Source organism: Sycon ciliatum, chromosome 3 (genome assembly GCF_964019385.1).
Source record: "Sycon ciliatum chromosome 3, ocSycCili1.1, whole genome shotgun sequence".
NCBI classification, from domain to species: Eukaryota; Metazoa; Porifera; class Calcarea; order Leucosolenida; family Sycettidae; genus Sycon; species Sycon ciliatum.
The window spans coordinates 37,408,132-37,433,510 of record NC_088645.1 but is presented as its reverse complement, the minus strand read 5'-3'; the positions used below and the strand labels follow the sequence as shown (position 1 = coordinate 37,433,510).

The following is a 25,379-nucleotide window of genomic DNA, read 5'->3' as shown; positions in this document are numbered from 1 at the left end:
CTTCCAAGCTCACTCGTAACCGAACATGTAGTTCATCTTGTATTTCATCGGCCATTTTTCATCAGTCATTTTTCTTTGCTATACATGTATACGTGTACATGTACATGAATACGTGTACATGTACACGTATACATGTATATGTACACCTACATGTACATGTACATGTACATGTACATGTACATGTACATGTACATGTACATGTACATGTAAATATGTACGTGTACACAATCTGCGGACAGAACTGTTTCGTCCTTTGTGGACTCGTCAGCGCAGCACAGAGGAAATGAGGCCGAACCTGATAGCAATGGAAATAAAAATTTCCAATCAGGTCCGAACGTACCTTGCCAGAGTGCTCAAACTGACAAGTCAGTGAGCTCTGCATAACGCAAACAGCAAAGGCACTACCCCACGCAGGGGCGGATACAGGGGGGGGGGGGGTTCAGGGGGTTCGGACGAACCCCCTAAAATTATTTCGACCATGGGTCCAGTCGATTTTTTTGTGATATCCCCGTGCGCAGCCAGCGAAGTGTAGCGTACATGACATGGTAGATCTACATGCAGCGTAGCCAGTAGACTTCACTGGCATGCATCCTGCATGCAGTAGTCACGCACAGGCAGTGCAGGTACTAGGTCACTGCATGCATGCAGTGGTCGGGACATTAGTCTGTAGTAGTACTAGTAGTAGACCCGGGTGCGCGAATGAGAAACAGGGTACCAAAACAGAAACAGCCTGAAATTGTACCTAAACTTATTCCGATTTCGTCTATTTTTCACAAATACCACCAACATACGGCCCTCTAGCGGTATGCCAAATTTCAGCGCTGCCCGGTAAACGGTTTTTGAAATACTCGCGACCCACTTTTTGCTGGGCCTCGATTCGGAGGAAATGGGTCACATCGCGACGAAAAGGTCACCAGGAGGCCTGGCTAAAAAGACTAGACTCACCCAAATAACAATATCCAGGCAGACAATTACACAGACCAAATGTTCAAGTCTAAACATCCATGGCTGCGACACCCAAACATGAGTATTCGCAATCCAAATGTTAGGTTCCACCATGTCTCGATTTTCTGGCGGGAAAGCTGCAGCAAGAAAAAGAGACGATTCGACACCACTACACTGGCACCCATGTCTCTGTCAGAATCGCCAAGGATCCTGGAGAAACTTCTTCTCCGCGCCATGAACAGATGAACGAACACAAAAAGCACTCCCAGATACAAAATATGCTCAGATCGCTCGTGTTGGAGATGGAAGACGCAATAAAAGCCGTCCAAGGGGGAGCTTCAATCCGTGTGGCCAGTGAGCAGCACAATGTGAAGATGTCGACCCTGTACGGCCGACTAACTGGCAGAACTCACATCAGAGGCCGCCCGTCAATTATTCCAAGGGAGAAGGAGAAGCTATTGTCGAACTACGCCAAGTCAATGGCTGATATGGGGTTCGGCTTGAGTAGAGGTAAGCAAGGTAGCAGCTAGCGATACCGCTCGTGCAACTATTCGAAACACGTGCACGTGAATTTGAATTATTTTGGCGCGAAATCGTATGCATGCATTTGAAGCAAGCACGTGCACAATAATCCCTGCATGCGCATTATGTACATGTACGCACGTACCCGTGCATCCCGCACTTGGTAGTAAGTCACAGACACATACCAGTTATAGCATAGGCTTATATTCATAGGGCTTGACAAAAATGAATATACACTGTGCCGGTATAAACAATAATAATAACAATAATGACCATCGTGTTTCGAGGTCTATGGATTGACCAGCTTCCCAAAAAACATTCGAGAACTACAAAACCGAGTGGAGATGAATCCGAAAATCCTGCACCAAAACATGACATTGGCATAGCGGCCAAAGCCACTACAATCACACCACATACATTACTAGTACACACCCTTAATCGTTTTCATGGCATTTAGGTCAATAAAATGTCAATACAAGTTGTAAATTGAAATATTGTTTTCTCTCTTGTACTTCACTACAGCATCCATACAAGCCCTGGCAGCTGATTTAGTGAGACGTGAGACAGGCCAGGAATGTCCCAGTCTAGGGAAAGGCTGGTGGCGAGGATTCAAGCGACGACATCCCGAGATTTGTGTGAGACGGCCACGTTCCCTCGAAGAGGCACGGGCCAGGAACGCCAGTGCAGATACCCTTCACCAGTTCTACGACGTCCTGGAGAAGACGATAAGCACCTACAAGCTTCAGCCAAATCATATTTGGAATTGTGATGAAAAGGGTTTCAACCCGGACCCCCTGCCCAGTAATGTCGTGGCCAGTCGGACCAGCCGGGCAACACATCAGCAGCACAGGAAATCCCATGATCACATAACGGCCAATGTGTGTGTGAGTGCAGCTGGCAACAGCATGCCACCGCACATCATCTACAATCGAAAGCAGCTGTCACCTGCACTTGTTGCAAACGGGCCACCGGGTGCGGTGTACAGCACCAGCACCAGCGGTTCGATGGACGGCGAGCTGTTCCAGGATTGGTTCGCCAAAGTCTTCCTGGCCAACACCAGCCGGGACACGCCGCAGCTCCTGATCATGGACAACCATGCCAGCCACCTGAAGGTGGCAACGTTGGACATGGCCAGGAGCAGCAATGTGATCTTCCTTGCCCTGCCGTCAAAGACTACACATGTCTTGCAGCCGCTAGACAAAGCAGTGTTCAGCAGCCTTGGGCAGCATTATCAGTCAGTGTCAGCTGCAGCCCGTCTGGTTAAGCCTGATCATAAGCTCACAATTGCGGACTTCCCCAAGATTTTCACCGAGGCGTATGTGAAGGCGGTCACCCCGGCGAACATTCTGGCCAGCTTTAAACAAACTGGCATTAGTCCACTGGACCGCCTCGCTGTTCCGCCTGCTGCTCTTCTGCCGTCGACTGTCCATGTGGCCACAGCCCAGCCTGAAGCCAACGTTATTACCCCTGAAGACAGTGACGACGATCTGGTAGCACAGGAGCCTGACATTGCTGCAGCAATTCCAGGACACAGTGTCCATCCACTAGCACAATCGATGGTATCGGCGGGAATACTCAGCGAGAACACTGTTCAGCTATTCCTGACTCCTGTTGTGAGCCACAGTCGTCTGCCGTCTGCTGCTGCTCAAGCTCGGACGCTTACCGCAGATTCCGTATTCGAAGCCCTGCAGGAACGCGAAAGACAAAAACAACAAAAAGCTGCTGAGAAGGAGGCGAGACAACTGCAGCGTACGCAGAGGCGAGCACGGCCTTGTACGGCAGCAGAAACCGCATCCGCAGCAGAAGCCACGCCGCCAGCAGAAGCCACGCCGCTAGCAGAAGCCACGCCGCCAGCAGCAGCCGTTCTGCCAATCGATTGTGCTCTGTGTGGGTCTCCAGGTGCTGAGAAATGCACACGGTGTGAGTTTGCTTTCCACAATGAGTGCACCTTGGCTGTTTCTTCTTCTGCCGGATGCCTCAACTGCGGCCCTCCTCTGTGACCAACCACTAGTCTACTGAGTTCCATGCGCTTTCAATTCATAAAAAAAAATTTTTTATTGATGCTCTCCACTGAGTTATACTACATAAAACTGTGCGTGCTTTTCACAGAACTAAACCTATGATGGTATGTCCCTTCTTTGCCAGTTTTCTCTTCATAACCAAAGGTCACTTCTATCCAGGACTCCTTGCAATTCCAATACATCTTTCGATACAAATTTCGAAATCGATGCAAATTTTGTTTGAGTGTTATTTCCTCGAACACATCAATCTGAAGGGTAGCAACAGTTCCAGTTCCAACAACAAACTATTATACTTATATGTACATGCCTTCAATAGCTCGTTTGACCATCGGCAAGAGGAGCTGATCTGCCGTTTCTGATTTGAGCACCCAATTTTCAAATAAAAAATCGTACGAAATATGACAATTTTACTGCTTACCGTAGCTCATGTTGTAGCGCATCCAGGTTCTGAATCCTTGCTGGGTGGGCCAAGCTAGACTCTCTTCCTCGTTCCATCGCCTCTCCCAAGTATATTTCTGATTTTGTTGAGACTAACGGACGAGAAATTTCAAACCTGTCAAATCGTTTCTGATTCGAGCACCCGGGTCTACGCGTACCGTTCGAATCGAAGGGTCTGTACGCGTATCATGTGGCTTGAAACGATCGACAGTTCAAGTGGTGGAGCAAAAGGTGGAAAAACTGCCACTTGTCCTCCTTCCTTGTCGTTTTGTTTTATTTCGCGCTGGCTGGACTGCAGGTTCCCTCCGTCGCAGTACCAAGATAATGTTTGTGTGTGTCGTGTAGTTTGCCATGTCGCGTTGGAGGAAAAGGTGGAGAAACTACCACTTGTCCTCCTTACCTTCCTTGTCGTTTTGTGTTATTTCGCGCTGGCTGGACTGTAGGTTTCCTCCGTCGCAGTACGAAGATAATGTTTGTGTTTGTCGTGTAGTTTGCCATGTCGCGGTGGAGCAAAAGGTGGAGAAACTGCCACTTGTCCTCCTTACCTTCCTTGTCGTTTTGTTTTATTTCGCGCTGGCTGGACTGTAGGTTTCCTCCGTCGCAGTACGAAGATAATGTTTGTGTTTGTCGTGTGGTTTGCCATGTCGCGACGTCTGCCAAAGAGGCGAGCGGCCGATCAGTTGCCATTGCCGCATTGGGCTTGGCTTCGTTCCGCCGTGTACGACGCGAATGTGACGACACGCAGTCCCAGCCGGAGGACAGTCAGAGAACTTCGCCTTCCGTCAGTTCGGAAAATGCTGCAGTCACGGCCTTAGTTTCTGCCTGTGCTGCATGCAGCTTTTGTTATGTTCTCATGCACACCACTACTACTAGACAACAGGAACTAGTTTGGTGACAAGATAATAGAAACTAAATATTTACATTCTCAAGTGAGGAAGAAGAGCAAGGAGAAGAACACATGAATCCAGAATATGGATGCGTGCATGCGTCCAATAGAGACATGACGTAATCACGTGAAGCAAGGCGTATAACGTAACAATACGCGTTATGCGGGTGATAACAACTTGAAGTACATGCGCAATACATGAGTAGCTAGCATGATACATCACGTCCCTTCTGAGATAGAAATATAACAATTACATTTACATACATGTATCTCACGCCCCTTCTGAGATGACAACAAGGCATCTAATACCAACTAGAAAGGACGGCAAAGCAGATAGAGATAACTGAATACGAAAATAGCTGAGCTCAACAAGAGGCAGAAAGACGCACAGGCAGCTAATCATAAGTTTGGCCACGAGTGTTCGAAATATTCAGCCTAGACGGGGGTTGGCGGTTTCGCTGACTGCGCCGGACTGGCGGGGCAGGCTGAGTGATGGGGGTAGCAGGCATCGGCTGTGCAGGTGCTACGGGCAAGACAACAGGACGAAGAAAGCGACGGTTTCGCCAGTATATTCGGCCACTGGGAAGCTTGACCATGTAGTCGCGGTGGCTCACAATGGCGACAATGGTACCGCGGGCGTTCCACAACTTGCTGCGGGGATCTTGTAGATCCACAGGGCAACCAAGGTGGAGGGCAGGCAGAGAACGGGCAGACTGGTTGTAGTGCTGACTGGCTGCTTCAGACTGGGCAGAGGCACGACTGTCGATTTCGTCAGCGGTTTCTTGCCACGCTGGGGCAAAACTGGTCCGGTGGGCAAGCACGAATGACGACAGGGGGCGGCCAAACAGGGCCTGCGCTGGGCTCTGACCGGAGCTACGGGGAGTGTTACGCCATTCCAATAAGCCACGACGGAAGGCGTCGACATTAATGTCTCCGTTGGTGGTGGTCTTGTACACGAGAGATTTGATGGCCTTGACAGCCGCCTCCGCATGGCCATTAGATTGTGGGTAATGCGGACTGGATCTGACGTGGCGGACTTGCCAACGCTGACAGAAGGCGGAGAAACGCTGCGCTGTAAACTGCGGACCACCATCACTCGTCAGGACAGCTGGGACACCGAGATCCGCGAACCAGCCTCGGAACGCACGGACTACGTCAGCGGAGGTGGCGGTGCGTCCTATCTTGGCAACACAGGGCCAGCCGGTCTTGCGGTCCACGTATACCAGGAACTGGTAGCCTTGGCATTCGAACAGATCCGCGCTGGTGCTCTCAAACGGGAGGGCAGGACAACGATCCTCAGTTGCCAACAGCGGTTCCTTCACTTGGGAAGGTGCGTGGTGACGGCATTCAGCGCAGCTGCGAACGATATTGTCAATGTCGTTGGACAGCTGGGGCCAATACACCACCTGGCGAGCACGAGCCTTGGTACGGTTGAGACCTTGATGAGCAGCATGCAAGTCGTCAAGCACACTACGCCTGAGGGAACGCGGGACCACAATGCGAGGACCTTTCAGTACCAGGTACTGGTCGACTGTAAGATGATGACGGACTGTCCAATACGGCTGGGCAGCAGGACATAAGTCGCGTTTGTCGTCGGGAAATCCGTTCCGGACGGTGGTGAGGAGTGCCTGATAATCCGAGTCAGCTCGAGCGGCTTCTTGCAATTCGGCAAACCGGAGATTGGCAATCTGGCCTTCGGTGTCTTTCCGAATGCAAGCGCGTATGGCAGGAGTACGAAGGGCTGGGTGTTCACCGAGCTCATCGTCAGGGGTGGGATCATCCACTGGATTGCGGGACAGCGCGTCGGCGAAAGCGTTGTCAGTACCCTTACGCCAAGTGGCATGCAGCTGGTATGGACGAAGCTTCATGACCAGGCGTTGGAGCCGGGGATTCTCAATCTGATCGAGCGAGTACGAGTTGATGATTGGTGTGAGGGGCCGGTGGTCGGTGACAAGCTCAAACAATGTACCGGCGAGGTAGAGAGAACATTTCTTCACCGCCCAGACGACAGCTAGGAGCTCCAGTTCGATGACAGCATACCGGGATTCTGGATCCGACAGAAATCGACTGCCACACTGGAGAATGCGCCACTTGCCATCTTGCAACTGCCACAGAACGTAGCCAAGGCCATGCAAAGCAGATGCATCGGTCTCTAGGCGGAGTGGCTGGTCACGTTGGAAGAATGACAGCGTTGATGGTGACAACAGCTCAGCCTTGGCAGCGTTGACTGCGTCTGTGTGAACTGAGTCCCATACAAACTCGTTGGACGTCTTGAGCAATGGGCGCAACGGGGCGGCGTGCTCAGACAGGTGCGGGGTGAACTCACCACACTGGTTGATAAGACCCATAAACGATCGGAGATCAGTGCGGTTGCTGGGAGCTGGAAACTGGCTGATAGCTTTGACCTTGGCATCATCGACGGTCCAGCCGTCAGCACTGATGCGGTAACCACAGAACTCCACGGCTGGCATGCCGAACACAAACTTCTTGGCGCTCAGAGTAATGCCATTCTCCCGGGCGCAGAGCAGGACATCCCGGACGTGAGATCGGTGGGTGTTCAGGTCATTATCGTAGACGAGGCAGTCATCAACGACCTTCTGGAACTGGGAGATATGAGCGAACGCGGCGTCGGTGCGGCGATTAAACTCGTCTCCGGCAGAGACCAATCCTTGTGGGTTGCGTAGGTACCTGTACCGACCCCAAGGTGTCATGAACGTGGTCAACGGACGGGAGGCCTCGCTCAGAGGAACTTGCCAATAGCCGTGGCGGGCGTCTAGCTTGGTGAAATATCTTGCGTTGCCAACGCTGGATACAGCGTCACGAGGGCTTGGTGCGGGGTGAGCAGGGCGTTCGACTTGGTCGTTGAGCTTTTTGAAATCAACGGTGAGCCTCTTCTCGTTTGTCCCCTTCTTGTCCACGATGACAATTGGGTGACACCACGCACTGGGTTCGGTGACCTCCTCGATGATGGCATCCCGGACCATGTCATCCAGCTGGGACTTCACTTGGTCACGGTACGCATGCGGGATCTGGCGGGCATGATATGCAGCGACAGGCTTAGCATCAGCTCGCACTCTAATTTCCATAGGTCCACCAAGCATTGGCTTCAACACAGAGTCATCAAAGACGTCAGCGAATTCAGCTAGGAGTTCGGCTCTCATCGTCTCTGAGTCGGTGGCTTTGGGCACAACCTTGTCCGCAGGTGCATCGGGAACGACCGGTGAGACTACCTGTTGGACTGCTGCGATTTGCTTTGGCCAGCCGGACGGCAAGTATCCCAGGGCCTGCAAGGATGAACGGGACAGGAGGGCATCAGTCAAACCATCATAGACATGAATGGTGGACGTGTGCTGGTTTGGTCCACAACTGAGGGTCGCCGAAATCTTGCCAACAGGGTTGAGACTGGCGCCATCTGCGGTACGAACATCGTCGATGTCGTCAAGCAGGTTCTCGACAAATCCGCCTAACTGGTCAAGGTGTTGAGTGCCGATGGCATCAACGTCGCTACCAGTATCCGGGAGCCAACTAAGAGCAACGGGCTCTGGCTCGGTCACAAGCTGGGTGGCAACGGAAACTGTTGCGTCGTCCAACAGAGATGCTCGGTTGAGTCGCAAGTGTGCGATCTTGGACGACTTGTCCGGCTTCTTGGCAGGCCTGCGGCACATTGCCCGGAAGTGACCCGTTCCATTACAGTTAAGGCACACTTTGTTGATCGCGGGACACGGCGATTTCGTGTGCGCTGTGCGTCCGCAGTTACGGCACTTATCACGAGCAGAAGTGTGCTTCGCCTCAACTGGGGGCTGTGAAGCTAACTTCGCGTGCTGATAAGACGACTTCCTGGCAGCATTGACTTGGCCGGCGGTAGGGATGTGGTGGCTGGTCTGTGTGGCTGCCTCTTCTGCACGACACACCTTGACTGTCGCCTCCAATGTCAGGTCAGAGGTGGACAACAGTTTGTGACGGGTGGTGTCGTCCAGGATACCGATCACAATGCGGTCTCGCATCATGTCCGCGTGGACCCGTGCAAGATTAGTTTTGCACGTAGAACAGGCACGTGCCGAACAGGCAGAACAGAGCTCGTGTTCCACAAAATCACACGTGTTAAACAACTCCTTCAGGGAAGTGTGGAACCCGTCAAACAATTCCCCTTTCTGTTGCGTGCGCTTGTAAAATTCAATTCGGTCAAGTATCGGGTTTCTTTGTCGGCGAAGAAACTGCTTGACCGCCTCCAAGACGTCACACGCATCAGGATTGGTCGCGATGACAATGGTGCCCTCCCTGATAAAACGTCTGAGGTCTTCGTCAAGGCACTGACGGATGGCAGATACCCTGGTTTCCTTTGACTGTGCTGTCAGGTGCTGGCACCGAGAGAAGTCTTCCCACAGTTCCTGCCAGGCAGCAAACTCTGACAGGGACGCGGAGGACAGCAGCATGGGTCGCTCCGCCGCGACAGGCTTTGGAGCTGGCGGTGCTGGCGACGAGCGAGGCTGACTCTGTTGAGTAAGACCAGTGATAATTGCATCGAGACGCTTCTCTCGCTCATTGGCTGCCTCCATCTGCTTTTTGAAGAGATCGGCAAGAGCAGCGATATCTGCGCTCGGCACACTTGGTGCAGCTGCATCTGACATTTCGGAAGACGGTCACGACTAGAGAAATAAATAAAATGTAATTGGACCTGCAGGCCTCGTGCGAACACAACCGGGATGCACCACGGGCAACTAGAAAAACACAGGTACGAAACTTCACTGCGCCATGTTATGTTCTCATGCACACCACTACTACTAGACAACAGGAACTAGTTTGGTGACAAGATAATAGAAACTAAATATTTACATTCTCAAGTGAGGAAGAAGAGCAAGGAGAAGAACACATGAATCCAGAATATGGATGCGTGCATGCGTCCAATAGAGACATGACGTAATCACGTGAAGCAAGGCGTATAACGTAACAATACGCGTTATGCGGGTGATAACAACTTGAAGTACATGCGCAATACATGAGTAGCTAGCATGATACATCAGCTTTGTACTTTGTAAAGCTCTAAACGCATTATTACCCTTGTCTTATTTACCAAGCAATGCAAGGGCTACCGTGACAATACAGATTTTCCAACTCTCGGTGTAGTGAACGAACCGAAAACAGTGTGAAGCGAATTTAATTCTGTGCACTCGAAAAAATTTGAACCCCCCCCTGAAAAATTCCTGGATCCGCCCCTGCCACGCAAGAGTGCTCAATGTACATGTACATGTATACGACGTGTACATGTACATGTACACGTACAGTGTATACATGCACATGTACATGTATACACTGTACATGTACATGTACATGTATACGTGTACATGTACATGTACATGGTTATGATACTAGTAGATACGCATTCACACCACGACACCAGAGGAACAATTGTGGAAGGAGTTTAACGTCGTTTTCATGTGACTACTAAGTATCATCAGAAGTGCCATATAGTTATAGCTTTCCTTTGTAGTTCAACACTCTGATGACGATTTCTGATGATAATTACTTGTAAGAGTGAAGTAAAAGAAGAGAAAGAGAAACGTGAAGGTTGGTGTTTGTACATTGGGGTACCATGGCATGAGGTGGTTTGGCACGCTGGCGCCAGAACATCACAATACATTCGTGGGTGCTACGGGTCAGGATATCAGAATGGCGGGCATATCTCCTGAACTTCCAGGAATGACGTGGTGTACCAGCCGGAGATTGCATTATCAGCTTGTGGATAGTCATCCACTAGTATCGGACCTATCGATACAGTAATGTTGTGATTTCCCGCAGGCAGCAATGCTCCACTGGCATCGGTCGACTCACAGATACCCGTGAGTACAGCTGGTGTATGGCTGTAGCCGGATGTTCTGTGCCAACTTGCGATGTCGATTGGACTGGGAACAACGCATTCCTCTCCGTCTATCTGGAAATACCACCTAGAAATTGTAAAGGACTCGAAAACTGCAATGTTAAGGGAATACGTCAACTTCAGAAGGGTGCTGTTATGTTTCTTGTTGTACGTGATTGTAGCAGTCAAACCGTCTTTCTTTTCGACGAAGAGGTTGTGAAAACTTTGATACTGGAATCTCACGATTCCCACCGTGCATCGACTAGCTGTGATCTGCATAAGGAAAATACAAAACAAGACACAAAGTAGGAGGTCGAGAGAGAGATGGATTCTGCGCATTACACCACTCTTCCTAATTTCTCTCTCCTTCTTCTCTCTGTGTCTGTGCATCTGCCTCTCCTCGTGACTCTTGGTGTCTGTCTATTGGTCTGTCTCGTACATCAGTAGGTAGCGGAACCACACCACAGGAGCAAGAATTAATGGAGAGGTTCCAAGGTACGATTTTCCGTGCCAAAATTCGTATGGGCTCTACTAATTTTTTCGAGGCGTGCTCCATACGATTTTTCGGTACGGGGGAATCCGTGTGGACTGGATTTCACACGAACCATGTTTCGTATGGAGATTTTGTGTCATCGTGTCCAGAAAGATTTTTCGCGCACAAATTTGGCACGAGAAACATCGATTGTCTGCGGGAAGTTTTTGATTTCGGTACCAATTTCCAAAATACAAAGACATAGCGCGGGAATGTGACGTGTTTACGATCGTAACCTAGGCAATGACGGCAAACACATAAGTTCCGTACTCCGGAACATTTCACTGCTCGAAAACGACATATAAAAATCCGTAGCGCCTCTACGGATTTTGGCAAGAAAAATCGTACTCCGGAACCTCTCTTATGCTGAAGAATCGTAACGTTTTGACCATGTTGGTATTCTTAAGATGTCCGTCCCTCTGTCTGTCTGGCTGTCTGTCCGTCTGGTTGTCCTTCTGTCTCTTTCTCTCTCTGTCTCACTTGCTCTCGATATGTCTCATCCTCTTGCTCACTCTCTTACTCTCTCTCTCTCTCTCTCTCTCTCTCTCTCTCTCTCTCTCTCTCTCTCTCTCTCTCTCTCTCTCTCTCTCTCTCTCTCTCTCTCTCTCTCTCTCTCTCTCTCTCGCTCTCTCTCTCTATCTCTTTCTCTTTCCCTCTCGGTAGTGCTCATTGTTAAACCTGCCCGTGTCGGTCTCGAAGTCTCTTTTGTCCTCCTGCCTACTCGGTAGCCTCCTTGTCCTTATGTGTGTATGTCTCTCTGTATATATGTATGTATGTTTTTGAAGTTCGAGCACTCTGGCGCTAGAGCGACGAGCTACCTTAATGTCTGTGGTGCCTCCTTTGCACCATGGCTGGTAACTCGGCCTATTTAGCTCGTAGCTGTACTGATGAGGCCTTTATGGCCGAAACAGCTTGCTGTCTACAGCATTGGGTATCACGCTCCTCGGCTTTCGCCTTGTTGAGCACTCTCAGTAGGCTGCTCTAGTGCTGCTGCATTGCGCAATGCCCGCTACTTTTTGAAGTTTGAGCACTCTGGCGCTAGAGCGACGAGCTACCTTAATGTCTGTGGTGCCTCCTTTGGACCATGGCTGGTAACTCGGCCTATTAGCTCGTAGCTGTACTGATGAGGCCTTTATGGCCGAAACAGCTTGCTGTCTACAGCATTGGGTATGTATGTATGTATGTATGTATGTATGTATGTATGTATGTATGTATGTATGTATGTATGTATGTAAGGAGGAAAACTTCCTTCTGCCAGCGGAGAGGGCTCGACACAATAAAGTGGAGCACTATTACACACAAAAGTTTAGTAGCCTGATGATTGCATTGAGCAAGAAACTCCGAGTTTCGACAACTCTGTAAACCTACATTGTGCTTTTGTGTGTATGTGTATGTATGTACCATGGCTGGTAACTCGGCCTATTTTGCTCGTAGCTGTACTGATGAGGCCTTTATAGCCGAAACGGCTTGCTGTCTACAGCATTGGGTATGTATGTATGTATGTATGTATGTATGTATGTATGTATGTATGTATGTATGTATGTATGTATGTATGTATGTATGTCTGCCTGTGTGTCTGTCTGCCTGTCTGTCTATCTGTGTAACTATCTGTCGGTCTGTATGTACCTGTACGTATGTATGTCGGTCAGTATGTATGCCTCTCTGTATGTCTGTCTGTACTTGTTGCTGTAACTCGTTCTCTGCGTATCGTTATCTTTCTCCCGGACGGTATAGTTTTCTCTCATGTTGGAATTGACGTGTAATCCGGTGCCTTTCTTCTATTGCACAGCTCTACCCATGCAGCAGCAGGGTCAGTTGCCCAATTGATTCGCTGTCAATTCGAACCGAGTTGGAGCTCTGTTCAACTGGCTATTTCGATATCCTACTTCGTTATTTACTAGTAACTCGGATACTGAGCCAATAAGTATAATTAAAATAGAAGAAATCACAAGGAAAGGAGTTATGAAGCAGCTATCTACGACTGTAACAAGATAATAAGAAGTCAGAAAGTGCGATAACAGGGCACAAAACTCACGTCAGTTTTGTGCCCTGTTATCTCACTTTCTGACTTCTTATTATCTTGTTACAGTCGAGGATAGCAACTTCGTTACAGGCACCATCGGTGACCGAAACTAATCACTTACTGAGTTCTTTTCTTTGAGCGCCGTTATCTGTGCTTCGAACTCCTCGATCCTCATCTCTAGGCGCTGGTATTTGTCTGGATAGGAACAAACACGGAATGCAAGCATACTACGTGGTTTTACAAGAATTTAGGACTGTCCCCAAATGGTTTTCCTCTTCCATTGTTCATTTCCTCCCCGGGGTAATCACCATGTACCTGGTAAGGACCATTAGCAATTCTATCATACTTATTCATATTGGCGTCTTGCCATCGTGGAATGAAAGAAACAAATCTGCCCAAGAATTCTACTTCTCCCTACGGTCGCATACATGGTGTTATTCTTGACGACATACAATGTACTATATCTATTGTATTTTGCTATCAGCTAGCAGACCAGGCGGCAGCGCAAAGCGACATTCATGCGCAATAACATACCAGGACACTGTCCCTGACACTGGATTACGACAGCTGTGACCATCGAAAACACCATCCAATACGAAGACAGCATTGTGAAGCCAAGTGCAGTTTGGGACAAGGTGCATGTGCCATGTGAGTGCTGTACGTTTCGGTGCATGCAGCGCCTGCTCATTACATGTATAGTCAAATCTCTTTAGGACGAATACCAAGGGACCGATGACATTTGTTCGCAGTAACCGGAGTTCTTCTTATCCGTATGTTATACCCAGTGAATATACAGTGATTTATCCAATGGAGTTACGAATACTAGTTCTTCTTAAGCAAACATTTGTCTTATCAGTGTTCTTCCTAACGAGGTTTCACTGTAAGGCGTCTATTGCAGCCCCGCTAGCGTCAATTATCAACCAGTCCCTCCTCTCGGGTGTGTTTCCTACAGCGTACAAGCTCGCACATGTGTTTCCTCTATTCAAATCCGGAGACGAACTGTCAGCTACAAACTACCGTTCCATATCTCTGTTGCCACTTGCCTCGAAGGCATTGGAGAAAATTGTTCATCGACAGGTTGTGGAGTTCTTTAGTGGCCACAATGAGCTTTCTGCCCTTCCACCAGTTTGCATATCGCTCCAACCACAGCTGTGAGGATGCCCTTGCTCTCTGCATTGACAGATGGAACCGAGCATTGGACGATGGTCAACGATGCGCAATAGTGTTTGCAGACATGAGTAAGGCATTTGACCGCGTTCAACATCAGCAGTTAGAAGGCCCCGGCGGATAATGCTAGTCATGTTCGCAATTATGCTACTAGCACTGCTAGTAAAAGTGGCACATTATGCTAGTTTTAATGCTCGTTATGCTCGTTATGCTCAATTTAATGCCACTTTATATGGGGTCAAAAAAGGATCTGTTACCACCCTAACAGCAACACCATTAACAGCTGCACAGTCTTGGACCAAGGCAAGAACCTTGTGGCTTGGAACTTGCAGCTGTGTTGACAAAACTTTGATGAGCTCTCGAGCTAGTTCGGTACCAACTAGGCTTTTGGACAGTATAGAGACACGTACAAGGCGTTGGTGTATGTTGAAATCGCCATCGACGTAGTGAAGGACAACAGCAAGTGCCTCACCAAGGCGTGAAGTACCATGGAAAATAACGGTGAGATGAGCTGCAGATGCAATCTCCTTCTTGAAGGTAGACTGCTCATTCTGCACCAGGATTGGCACTAACTGTGCCATGTGATTGCTGTACGTCATGCGACAGTAGTTGCTTTCAAGCAACGGACGAAGGTGGTCTATCTCACTCAGGGGCACACCTGCTTTAAGGAGAGACTCTACAACGTTGGCTCTTCGAATGAGGACATCATTAGCTACAGCACCAGATAGCCCTGTTCCTGCCAGCTCCTCCTTATGGTCTGTAGTGCACTTCTCCCACGAAGCTGTTAGCGCTTGCTGGTGTAGCTGGGCTCGTGACTTTCGCTATTTTGCCGTCTTGTGCTTTTGGCTTGAAGTGTGTGATTTCACAATGCTGTTCTTCGGTTGAACTGTCTGGCTGCAGGCACTGCAGTAAATCTTCCCACTGGACACAGTCAAAATTCCCCTGGAAATTGCTGCACGCGATGGTGGACGCTGACACGAGGTGTCAATGTGGAACTTCCATCGGCAATTCGCCCACGCTTAGCGACGGACTCCTTCCCACTTCTCTGGAAAGATACTTTTCGGGAATTCGCTACTCTGGCTGGTTCGGGAAGACGTTCACACGCTGTCCTGGCCTCGTCCTCTTCGGACTCTGATTCTGAGGCGTCTTCATCGTCAAACTCGGAATCAAAGTGATCATCGCTACTGCTTACTAGATCAACAATGTCTCTGGCTGCTTGCTCGGGCATAGCCATGACGTGTGTTCTTCATCAGCTAACAAAGAATAATAAGCAAACGTTGGTGGAAACAAAACGCTCCCATTCTCACCGCCTTCTCATGGACGCTCCCATTCTCACCGCCTTCTCATGTACACCCATCACAAGTCTTTTTTTTCCCAACGCTTGTGCCCAGACTCCCAGCCAGAGTCATAGATCTACTACAAGTAGTAGAGGGCTAGAACAATTGGGCGCTTTCAATTACACGTTTACACAATTCTGGAACTGGTTTTTAAAATTCTGGAATGACCAGAATGAGCAGATTCCGGCCTTGTAAATGAACGACTGGAATTCACAAAGCATTTTATTCATGTCATGTCACAAACAAAATTGATGAATCGTAAAAAGAGATCAAGTATACCCTCGCGCGCACGTGGACCCAGCATCGCGCACACGCCGGCCAGGGCCGCTCTTCGCGCGCTTGAGTCATGACCAGACCGGTAGCACACCGACTGTGCAATTCTGGCGCCAGAATTAGAGAAATTCCGCCCTCTCTTCAGAATTGACGGATTCGACGGAATTGGATAAAATCAATTCTAACGACGGAATTTGTCACTTTTTGTGTAATCGAACTGTGCATCAACAATATTATTATTATTATTTGAAACTCGGATGTTGAGCCATAAATAAATGTAGAAGAGAAAAGGACATATGGATACGAGTTAAGAGTAACTCTCCATCACTGTAACCAGATACTATCTATAGTCAGAAAGTGCAACAACTAGGCACAAAACTGACAGAGTACTGAGACATTCGACGTCCTGACACCTAGCTTCAACACATCTCCGTAGCGCTAACCGACAGCCTTCCAACTTGGAAGGTTCAAGGTTATGGAAAGACCAAAGAGGGGAAGGCAAGCGCAACGAAAATGAGCAAAAGCTCTAACTACAATTCGAAGCAGCAAAGCAGCACACCGCCCAACTTGGGTGGGTCATAAATATCAAAGATAAGTAAAGAAAGGGAAGCTTTGCGAAAACGAATTGTACAAGCCGAAAGCCAAACTCCTACAGTGCTCCTCATGCATGACATTGTGATGGACTAGTTGACTACAAAACAAGTTGTTTCACACGACGTACGTTTCGCCGTATTGTAGTTAGACCGCTTTGTCAAATATCGTACTGGTCTCGTCATCGTCCAGTAACAATCGACATACTGTAGCTTTTGCTCGTTTTCGTTGCGCTTGCCTTCCCCTCTTTGGTCTTTCCATAACCTTGAACCTTCCAAGTAGGAAGGCTGTCGGTTAGCGCTACGGAGATGTGTTGAAGCTAGGTGTCAGGACGTCGAATGTTTCAGTACTCTGTCAGTTTTGTGCCTAGTTATTGCACTTTCTGACTGTATATAGAATCATGTTACAGTGATGGAGAGTTACTCTTAACTCGTATCCATATGTCCTTTTCTCTTCTACAATTATTATTATTATTATTATTCTCGTATCCGTTCCCAAGGGGAACTCACGACAATGGAGTGAAAAACAGAAATAAAACACATGGTGATGTGGAGATAATAGTGTTGCATACATTGAGTACAAAATAATACAGATACAATCAGTGCTTCGGATGCCTGTAGACCCTGATATAGTAGTGAGCACAAGCACCGTCCACACACGTAAGACAGTCCATATGTTCATGTCAACAATAACTAATTCTAGAATTGACCGAAATGCGTGTAATCGAAAGCGCCCATTGAAGATTTGAAGTGAACCAGTGTTTTCGGATGCGAACACAGTTCTATAATTAGTTTGCGTGTATATTTCTCTGCAATCGACTGGTCCCGTACGGATCCGATCGACCGTCCTCAAGATGGCAACACAAGAACACAGTTTGAAATAGTCTTGCACCAGAACTGGAACTGTAAGTCACAAGGGCATTAGGTAACCATGGTAACTGGTTCACTAGCTACTACATAACTGTACTACTAGTGGTGGAAGATGGCCAGTGTACGTCACTGACACTATGTGTACAATCCTGTAGTTAGGCGCCAGGCGAGATTTGCGTGACCCCAGATTCTAGACTTGAACTTTGTTACTTACCACCTTACCGGCACTGTCTCACTAGAGTGAGAGAAGAGCCTGCTATGATGTGCGGAACCTCTCTATAGGGCTTGAAAGTGATGACGTCAAAACGACCAGGGAGTAGTAAGTTGACATCAGATTTCTATTTTTGGATCCACTAAGGTGTGACTTTGCTATTGCCTAAGTATGTGGGTGCATAGCAACCCACTCATGTGGCATGCAGGTGTGACTTTTATTTCGCCACCAGTTGTAACCCCGCCCCCAGTAGCCAAATCAGTCAGTTTCACTGGCTACATCACCATGCTGTGGGTAAGACTGCTTGAAATGTGCTTGGATCCATACAAAAACTGGATCCAAGTGGATCCAGTTTTTGAATTTTTGAAATTGTTGCTATGCTGTGACGTAGCACTTTCAAGCCCTGTTGTACTAGTTACAAAGCCTACAAGGCTACATGTAGGGCCGTAGAGGATCTAGCCTGCAAAGTACACCACTGCAAGCTGCACTGACACATTATCATCATCATCATGCATGATCAAGGCTGCGCGCCGCCTCCCGCGATCGCGAGGGCTAGGGAATTGTGAATTAATTCTCACGAAAATCCCATGTCTTGCAAGAATATGCTAGTTTTCGCAAGAATATGCTAGTTTTCTGCAAAACCTGCTGATTATGCTAGTGCAATGCTAGTTTCCAGAAAGTGCTAAATATGCTAGATATAATGCTAGCATTATCCGCCGGGGCCTAGCAGTTAGTCCATGAGCTGGCTAATGTTGGGTTACGGGGCACTGTATTGCAGTGGTTTGCAGATTATCTGTCATGCCGCAGTCAACAAGTAATAGTCAATGGCGAGCATGGTGAGACTGTGCCTTGTACCAGGGGCGTCCCGCAAGGGTCGGTACTGGGTCCTCTGCTCTTTTGCATTTATATTCGCAAGGTGCCAGAAATTCTCAATCACAGCATGTCACAACTCTATGCTGATGACATTGCCTTCTTCATCATCGGACTGGACCTTCCTGCTATCTTACAGGATCTCCAGTTCAATCTAACTGCCCTGAAGGTCCATTTAGATCTGAAGAGGCTCATCATGAACCCCGACAAGACACAATTTCTAATCCTGCAGCGGTCACGCCTGCCAGTAGCGCTGTTGCCACGGCCCTTGACCTGTAAAGGAAAGGCTCTTACCCCTACGAGCACCGCCAAATACCTTAGTTTATTGATAAACGACTATCTCTCCTTCCAGCCACAGGTCCAGAAATTGTGTAACTCAGTTTTTGCTAAAGTTGCTGCTTTCCGACATGGCCGTAGAAATTTAACAAAATAATGATGCAAAGCGAACATTCTACTTGTCTATTATTCAGTCTACCCTATATTACGCCAGTAATGCTTACCTACACTGTGGCGCTACACCTTTCCGGCACCGTCCCACGCAAGCACACATATCTCAGCAAAGGGTAAACAGATTCTTATAAAATTTTCAGCAGTTTTACTCCTTGGATATACCCGTTTCAGAAACAGCAAACATAAAGCCAAAGATGCCATCTATCTACTGTTGGCGCACATGTGACGGATCTGTTCGCAAAACCCGCCGAAAGGTTCGCCTGTAACCACAATATAGAAGACCATGCGTCCTATGCAATAAAATGAGTGCCACTGCAGTGTCTCACACACGCATGGCAAGACATTGAACCAAATAAAGGGGACACCAGCAAAACAAGCCAGCAAGTGGAGGAGATTGAAAAAAAACGATAAGCGCAAAAAATAACAAAATGTTTGACCTGTGCTATCATGAGCATATGAAGAGCAGCCCTCTGAAACTTCGGTTCAATGTCTAGCTAATGCTTCACAGATTTCAAAAATGTATACTTTGTTGGGTCTGCAGGCCACGGTTATCTCAGTAGCTTGGTTAAGAGTTGCGGGAATAGCCAAAAACGGGGAAAATTGTAGTATAATACAATCATGTATTTACAATCTGTGTCCACCACGCTAGCTACTTTTTAGAAGGCCCTAGTCTCATAAATGAGACCTTCGTCATCAACAGTCTGCTCCTCCACACCCTTCCCCACTCTCTTTCGCCTCTTCCTTGCACTCTTCACTTCATCTGAGGATTTCCTGGCTGCATTCTTGGCTTGCTCACGGTCCAACTTCTCAAGCGCTGTCCGCGTGTAGTGACCAGCTGTCAGGCCCATCGCTTCAAGAATCTCCTCCAAGGCATTGTTCTTCTCGTTGAAGCAAGCAGCGGCTATGACAACAGCTGTCTGGACAGTCCTTGACGAGCAAAAGCCAGTCTTTGGACAAATCTGCCAAATGAGGCCATTGATGCACTCGTTCCGATTCTGAGTAGCGCCACGCAAGCATTTCTTGAGAAGTTGCCTCTCAGTCAGCCGCAAGTACACAGGCTTGATGACTTTGAAGACTGCATTCGGCAGGCTCTTCTTATGTTGGTATTCAGGGCCACCAGCTTGATGACTCTGCCACTTGCACCAACGATCTGGTCCAGGGGGCAGAACTGATGCTGCGGCTTGTCATCTGTTGAAACACAATACATGTACATGACCGATGCCCATATCGCGCGTGCCATGCCTTGCAGGTCATTGCCATATCCACGTACTGCCATTCCGTAGGAGGCCTGCAGTCGGTCCGCTGCGACGGACTACCACGGACTCGGGTAGGCGGCACACTTTGTTGTCTCGTGCCTTCCGGGGGAGAGAAAGCCCCCTAGTGGGTGGGAGGGGGGGGGGTAAGGTTTCTGGATGGCAAGTTGTGTTCGGTACGTACCTGCGAACCAAGAGGACCCTGGTTCGAGCTCCATGCGATCGCACATCAGACTGTAACATCCCCATGACGCAGCTTTCCACATCAAGATGTGTGGTCTTTTTGACCAGTAGATTGGAAATGGGCGAGGTTTACTCCTGGCATCGAGAGTCGGCTGTTCGCCTCCGGCACGGCAACACCCCATGCCCTGCGCAACATAAAATCAGTTCAGTGCAGCCATACTGGCCGAAGCAATCAGAAGCTAGTGTTCGCTAAGAGATGCGCCGCTGTGCCTGTGTTCCTGATGAAAATAATGATTCAGTGCTTGGAGAACTACATGTAACGGTATGGTCATCAAACTATTCACTACAGTCTCATACTATTGCCGTTAAGTATAGTTTGGTTTCCTGTTCGAGATTGTCATACCGTACTCGTGCGATTAGTGCCCCGGGACACTATTGTTTTGAATGTCCCTAACAAATGGGGCACTATCCAAATCGAGATAGGGCACTATATGTATTCAAGAGAGGGCTCTAATCGCGCGAGCACGGTATTATGGAAGGATGCTTCCTCCATCCGAAAAATGGCTGAAATTTGAAATAGGTACATGTTCAGCCTAGTAGTTGTAGCATTAGCAATAAACAAAGGCGAAACACACACTCCGCCCATGTGGCTTATTTTGGATCGCCCTGACAGGCTATTCCATCCGGAAGAGGGATTTCAGCAACTTCAGAGTGATCGCCATTGTCGATGGCTATTTGGCACAGCGCAACGGGGCGAAGAGAAGCGCGACTGATTGTTTCACACTTGGTCTCCATTCAAGGAGCAACGCTACAAAGATATTGAACAAACAACTGCCATATTCATCCAACACGCAGACAGTCTCGTATGGAACTCAACAATTTACGTCGAGCACCATTCAATTTTACGCAGGCAAGCAGCTTTGTGTGTGTGTGTGTGTGTGTGTTGCTGCGTGTGCGCTAATGCGTGTGCATGAATACTGAATTGCATGTGTATGTGGGGCGGGGGGGGGGGGGGGGGGGTGCAACCTCTAACTCAGCCCTCCTCACATGATCCATACGGAGAAAAAATTCTCTCCGAAGCTCTTTCTTCACTGGAGACAGCAGAGTTAGCGTTCAGTCACTCGATTGTGCCATTATCATTAGGGTCAAGTGGAAAGCACAGAGTGAGAATCATGCAGTCGGCACACCCATGCTCAGCACCCAGACGTGCTCTGTACCAAACACCCAGTTGTCACCTGCTCACTCCGTGCTCAACACCCAGGGCCGAGCTGGTCAACACCGAACTCAGAATCCTGCACAGCTACAGAAAACCCTTTTTTTAAACACGCTCTTTTGTTGCCTGAGCCGAGGATCGTTTCGGGTAAACCTGCGAATCGGGGGGGGGGGGGGGGGGGCGGGGTTAATCTCTTGAAAACGCAAGGTATAACTCGCCATGTCTCTCTAGAGCAATGACCTCTCTAATTTCCCCAGTTATTACATTCGGCACCATTTCCTCGCATCTTCATGCATAATAATAATATCCATATAATCTATATAATTACCCCCTGTGTAATCTATATAATTATATTAATTACCCAATGCTGTAGACAGCAAGCTGTTTCGGCCATAAAGGCCTCATCAGTACAGCTACGAGCTAAATAGGCCGAGTTACCAGCCATGGTGCAAAGGAGGCACCACAGACATTAAGGTAGCTCGTCGCTCTAGCGCCAGAGTGCTCAAACTACAAAAAGTAGCGGGCATTGCGCGATGCAGCAGCACTAGAGCAGCCTACTGAGAGTGCTCAACAAGGCAAAAGCCGAGGAGCGTGATACCCAATGCTGTAGACAGCAAGCTGTTTCGGCCATAAAGGCCTCATCAGTACAGCTACGAGCTAAATAGGCCGAGTTACCAGCCATGGTGCAAAGGAGGCACCACAGACATTAAGGTAGCTCGTCGCTCTAGCGCCAGAGTGCTCAAACTACAAAAAGTAGCGGGCATTGCGCGAATTATATGTAATTATACTCAATCTAATTATATATATCTGATATTTTTTGTATCCTTCTTTGTGCAGGACTCGGCATGTCGTGCAGAATAGCTGGTGACAGTGCCAGTCTGAGGAACTGCACAAGCATCCCCGCAGATACAGCCGACCAGCGTCCAGCCTCCAATTCTTCCACGCCCTTACGCAACTATCCATGCAACGTCGGCTGCGCATCAACTCAGGTGACCATGTCTTGGAGTGGTAAGGGAGAAGAACATGATTGTGTTAGGCATCGGTGGATTATACTCGAAAAGGTGGCAGATTCTGCTCGAAAAGCAGGGAAATTGGCAGAACCATAGAAACCTTATGACAATTCCTTGAATTCTGCTCAATTTCTTTATCCACATACCAAACATGCATGAAACTTACCAGAACAAGTACCGAATTCTGCCAATTTTTCTGCCGGCATAATCCGCCTGTGCCTAGATTGTGTTGACATTAGTACGAAGTGCTGCTCAAAGAAATCTGATCGCCAGAGTCAAGATTGACCTAGGTAGATCGAACCCAGCAGAATGTCACGTGCCATTGACATTTTTAGCAGGTTTAGGTTTTCACATTGTACAGCATGGGGTAGACAGGCTCAATTGGATCTCAATGACCAGGCCAGTTGTTGCAAAGCTTCGGGAAAATCTCCCTCATCAAGGTTGCAAACCTGCTGAGACTATGGAGGTTTTTAATAGCCGAAGCGTTGTAATAATCACCCGTGGGGTAAAGAGGAGGTATATGATTGCAGGGAAAGGGCACTACTTTATTATCTGGAGACATTCTCGATATGCCTCAGGCTCTGGGGAATACTGAATAAATTTTACAAAATACGTGACAATTTGGTTGATAAATTATGGTGGTAAAGACACACCTGGCAATAAGGCAGTAAACACACAACTGCCCACACACGCTCTCTAGGCTGCAAAGTTATGGCACAGAGCTCGCCTTCTCACCACCACCATCAGTTCGCGCCTGGCGCCTAGTCGATGCATGGTTGGCGGTATCCGACATAGCAAACTGGTACATCAAGTAGCGCATGGCACACAGAAGATGACACAGCAACGACATAGCTCGATTGCGACGTACGTTTGGTCCCCGCTGGACTCATCAGGCAATCTTCTTCTTGGATGTCTTCATACGGAGCTTGACTCGGGAGAATGAAGTCGAAGACACCACTGCAGCTGTACTCATGGTTGATAATATGGTGGTAAAGACACACCTGACAATATGGCGGTAAACACACGCCTGCCAACACACGCTCTCTAGGCTGCAAAGTTCTGGCACAGAGCTCTCCTTCTCACCACCACCACCACCATCAGTTCGCGCCTGGCGCCTAGTCGATGCATGGTGATGTCGGATACCGCCAGCCATGCATCGTCTTCGTCCTCGTACTCCCCTCTCTGTACTAGTGTTCTGTAAACCATTATTCTAGTCCCTCTCAGCTTGCCTCGAGATATTTTTGATGCACATACATGTATTGATAGTAATCATATCGGAGAGGGACTAGACGGAAGATTTGTAAATGATGAGCGTCATACGCTCACCATTCGCCCCCTTGTCACTGGACAGTTCTCTCCGTTTGGTTTTGGCGAGTTCAAATAAAGAAAACAACAGCAACATAACACCCGGTGAACCCTATTGCCAGTATTATCAGCGAGGAAACAACACACCACGGCGCGGATAAGTGCGAGTGTCCTTACGCAATAAACTAAATAATTATTAGATTGTCACCGGAAGTACAGTTGATCTAGCCAGAGCGATACTTCTGTGTGATTTTCGAAACCTCGCCTTAGGCAGTAATGACATTGCTATAATTATTGCCGGCTTCCATTTACAAGTCTCAAGTATTTGCCACAGCGATCCAAGCACGAAAACCTGTAACGCTGCTGCTGGCCATTATCAGAATGCTGATTGGAGCCTGTTGAGCATTTAGTGTCCTATCAAGTCCAGCCTGGACATCTACAACATTAGCATAGAATATAGTCCTGTATTGACATCTATACCAACAGTATCCAGCGGTTTATAACGCCCTTAGTGATCATATGACTCCTCTTGACAAACACCCCATTGACTGTACAAGTATTAGGCGTACTACAGAATTTGTCGCAATTCAGTCGACGGCTTATAGTGACGGGGTAATTGCGGATCTTACTCATGATCTTGGTCTGGTTCTTTTGGCTTGTACGCACCTCCAAGAGTATCACGACCGAAAATGACCTGCAGAACATCGCTAAAAGCGCTATGCCTGTTCACACCAGCGACGAGCACTGTATGCAATGAAAGCTGCTCATCAAGAACCTGCTCTAAACCAAGTAAGCCTGTCATGCCCAATTGAAGGTGACAGCGCTTCTGGTAGCATTACTTCGCCGGATGGCCAATGCGCACAGCGCTCGCTGGTCCCATCAATTTTCTTATCCTTTGCCCTGATATGACCTTCAAACAGAGCACAACGTGTTTTGCTGTCATTACTGTTGCTCTGGTGAGTGAATTTTTGGTTTCGCTGCTGTATTTGCTGATTTCCGATACTAGTGATTGCTGCTTGTTCCAAGCTGTGTACTGGCTGGCATGGCCTGCAATGGTTCACATGCCGAGTGTAGCTGCGAGCAGAATACGGGGCTATTGCAGTCGGTTTTTCCTCCTGGAAATGAACCCGCCGTCAGGGGCAGGAGGTTTTTCCCGTCAGCCTCTGTTTCAAGCTGTGAATAATCTGACGGCCCCGTATCGCTCATCTTGCTTGGAAGATACGGCACACAGTCGCACCCTCCGAGGCGCTGACCAAGATAATAATATTATTAGAATTCCCTTTTTCCCTTTTTCTAAAGATTGTTTTTGAGATTGGATTTGACATTTTTTCTATTTCTCACCGATTTGTACCTATTTGTATCTATTTCTACCCATTTAATGAAAACAATCGTTGCACTCTGGGAAGGGTTTCCGAATGAAGGCTTT

General features: G+C 48.3%; 1 protein-coding gene across 1 annotated transcript; it reads left to right on the top strand.

Moving 5' to 3' along the window:
• Window positions 1–1,247: 1,247 nt before the first annotated feature.
• LOC135813045 (tigger transposable element-derived protein 6-like) lies at window positions 1,248–3,874 on the top strand. Its single transcript, XM_065326264.1, has 2 exons — window positions 1,248–1,455; window positions 1,966–3,874. Exons 1-2 carry the CDS (start codon window positions 1,248–1,250, stop codon window positions 3,465–3,467), a joined length of 1,710 nt encoding a protein of 569 aa, XP_065182336.1. The 3' UTR covers window positions 3,468–3,874.
• Window positions 3,875–25,379: the final 21,505 nt, after the last annotated feature.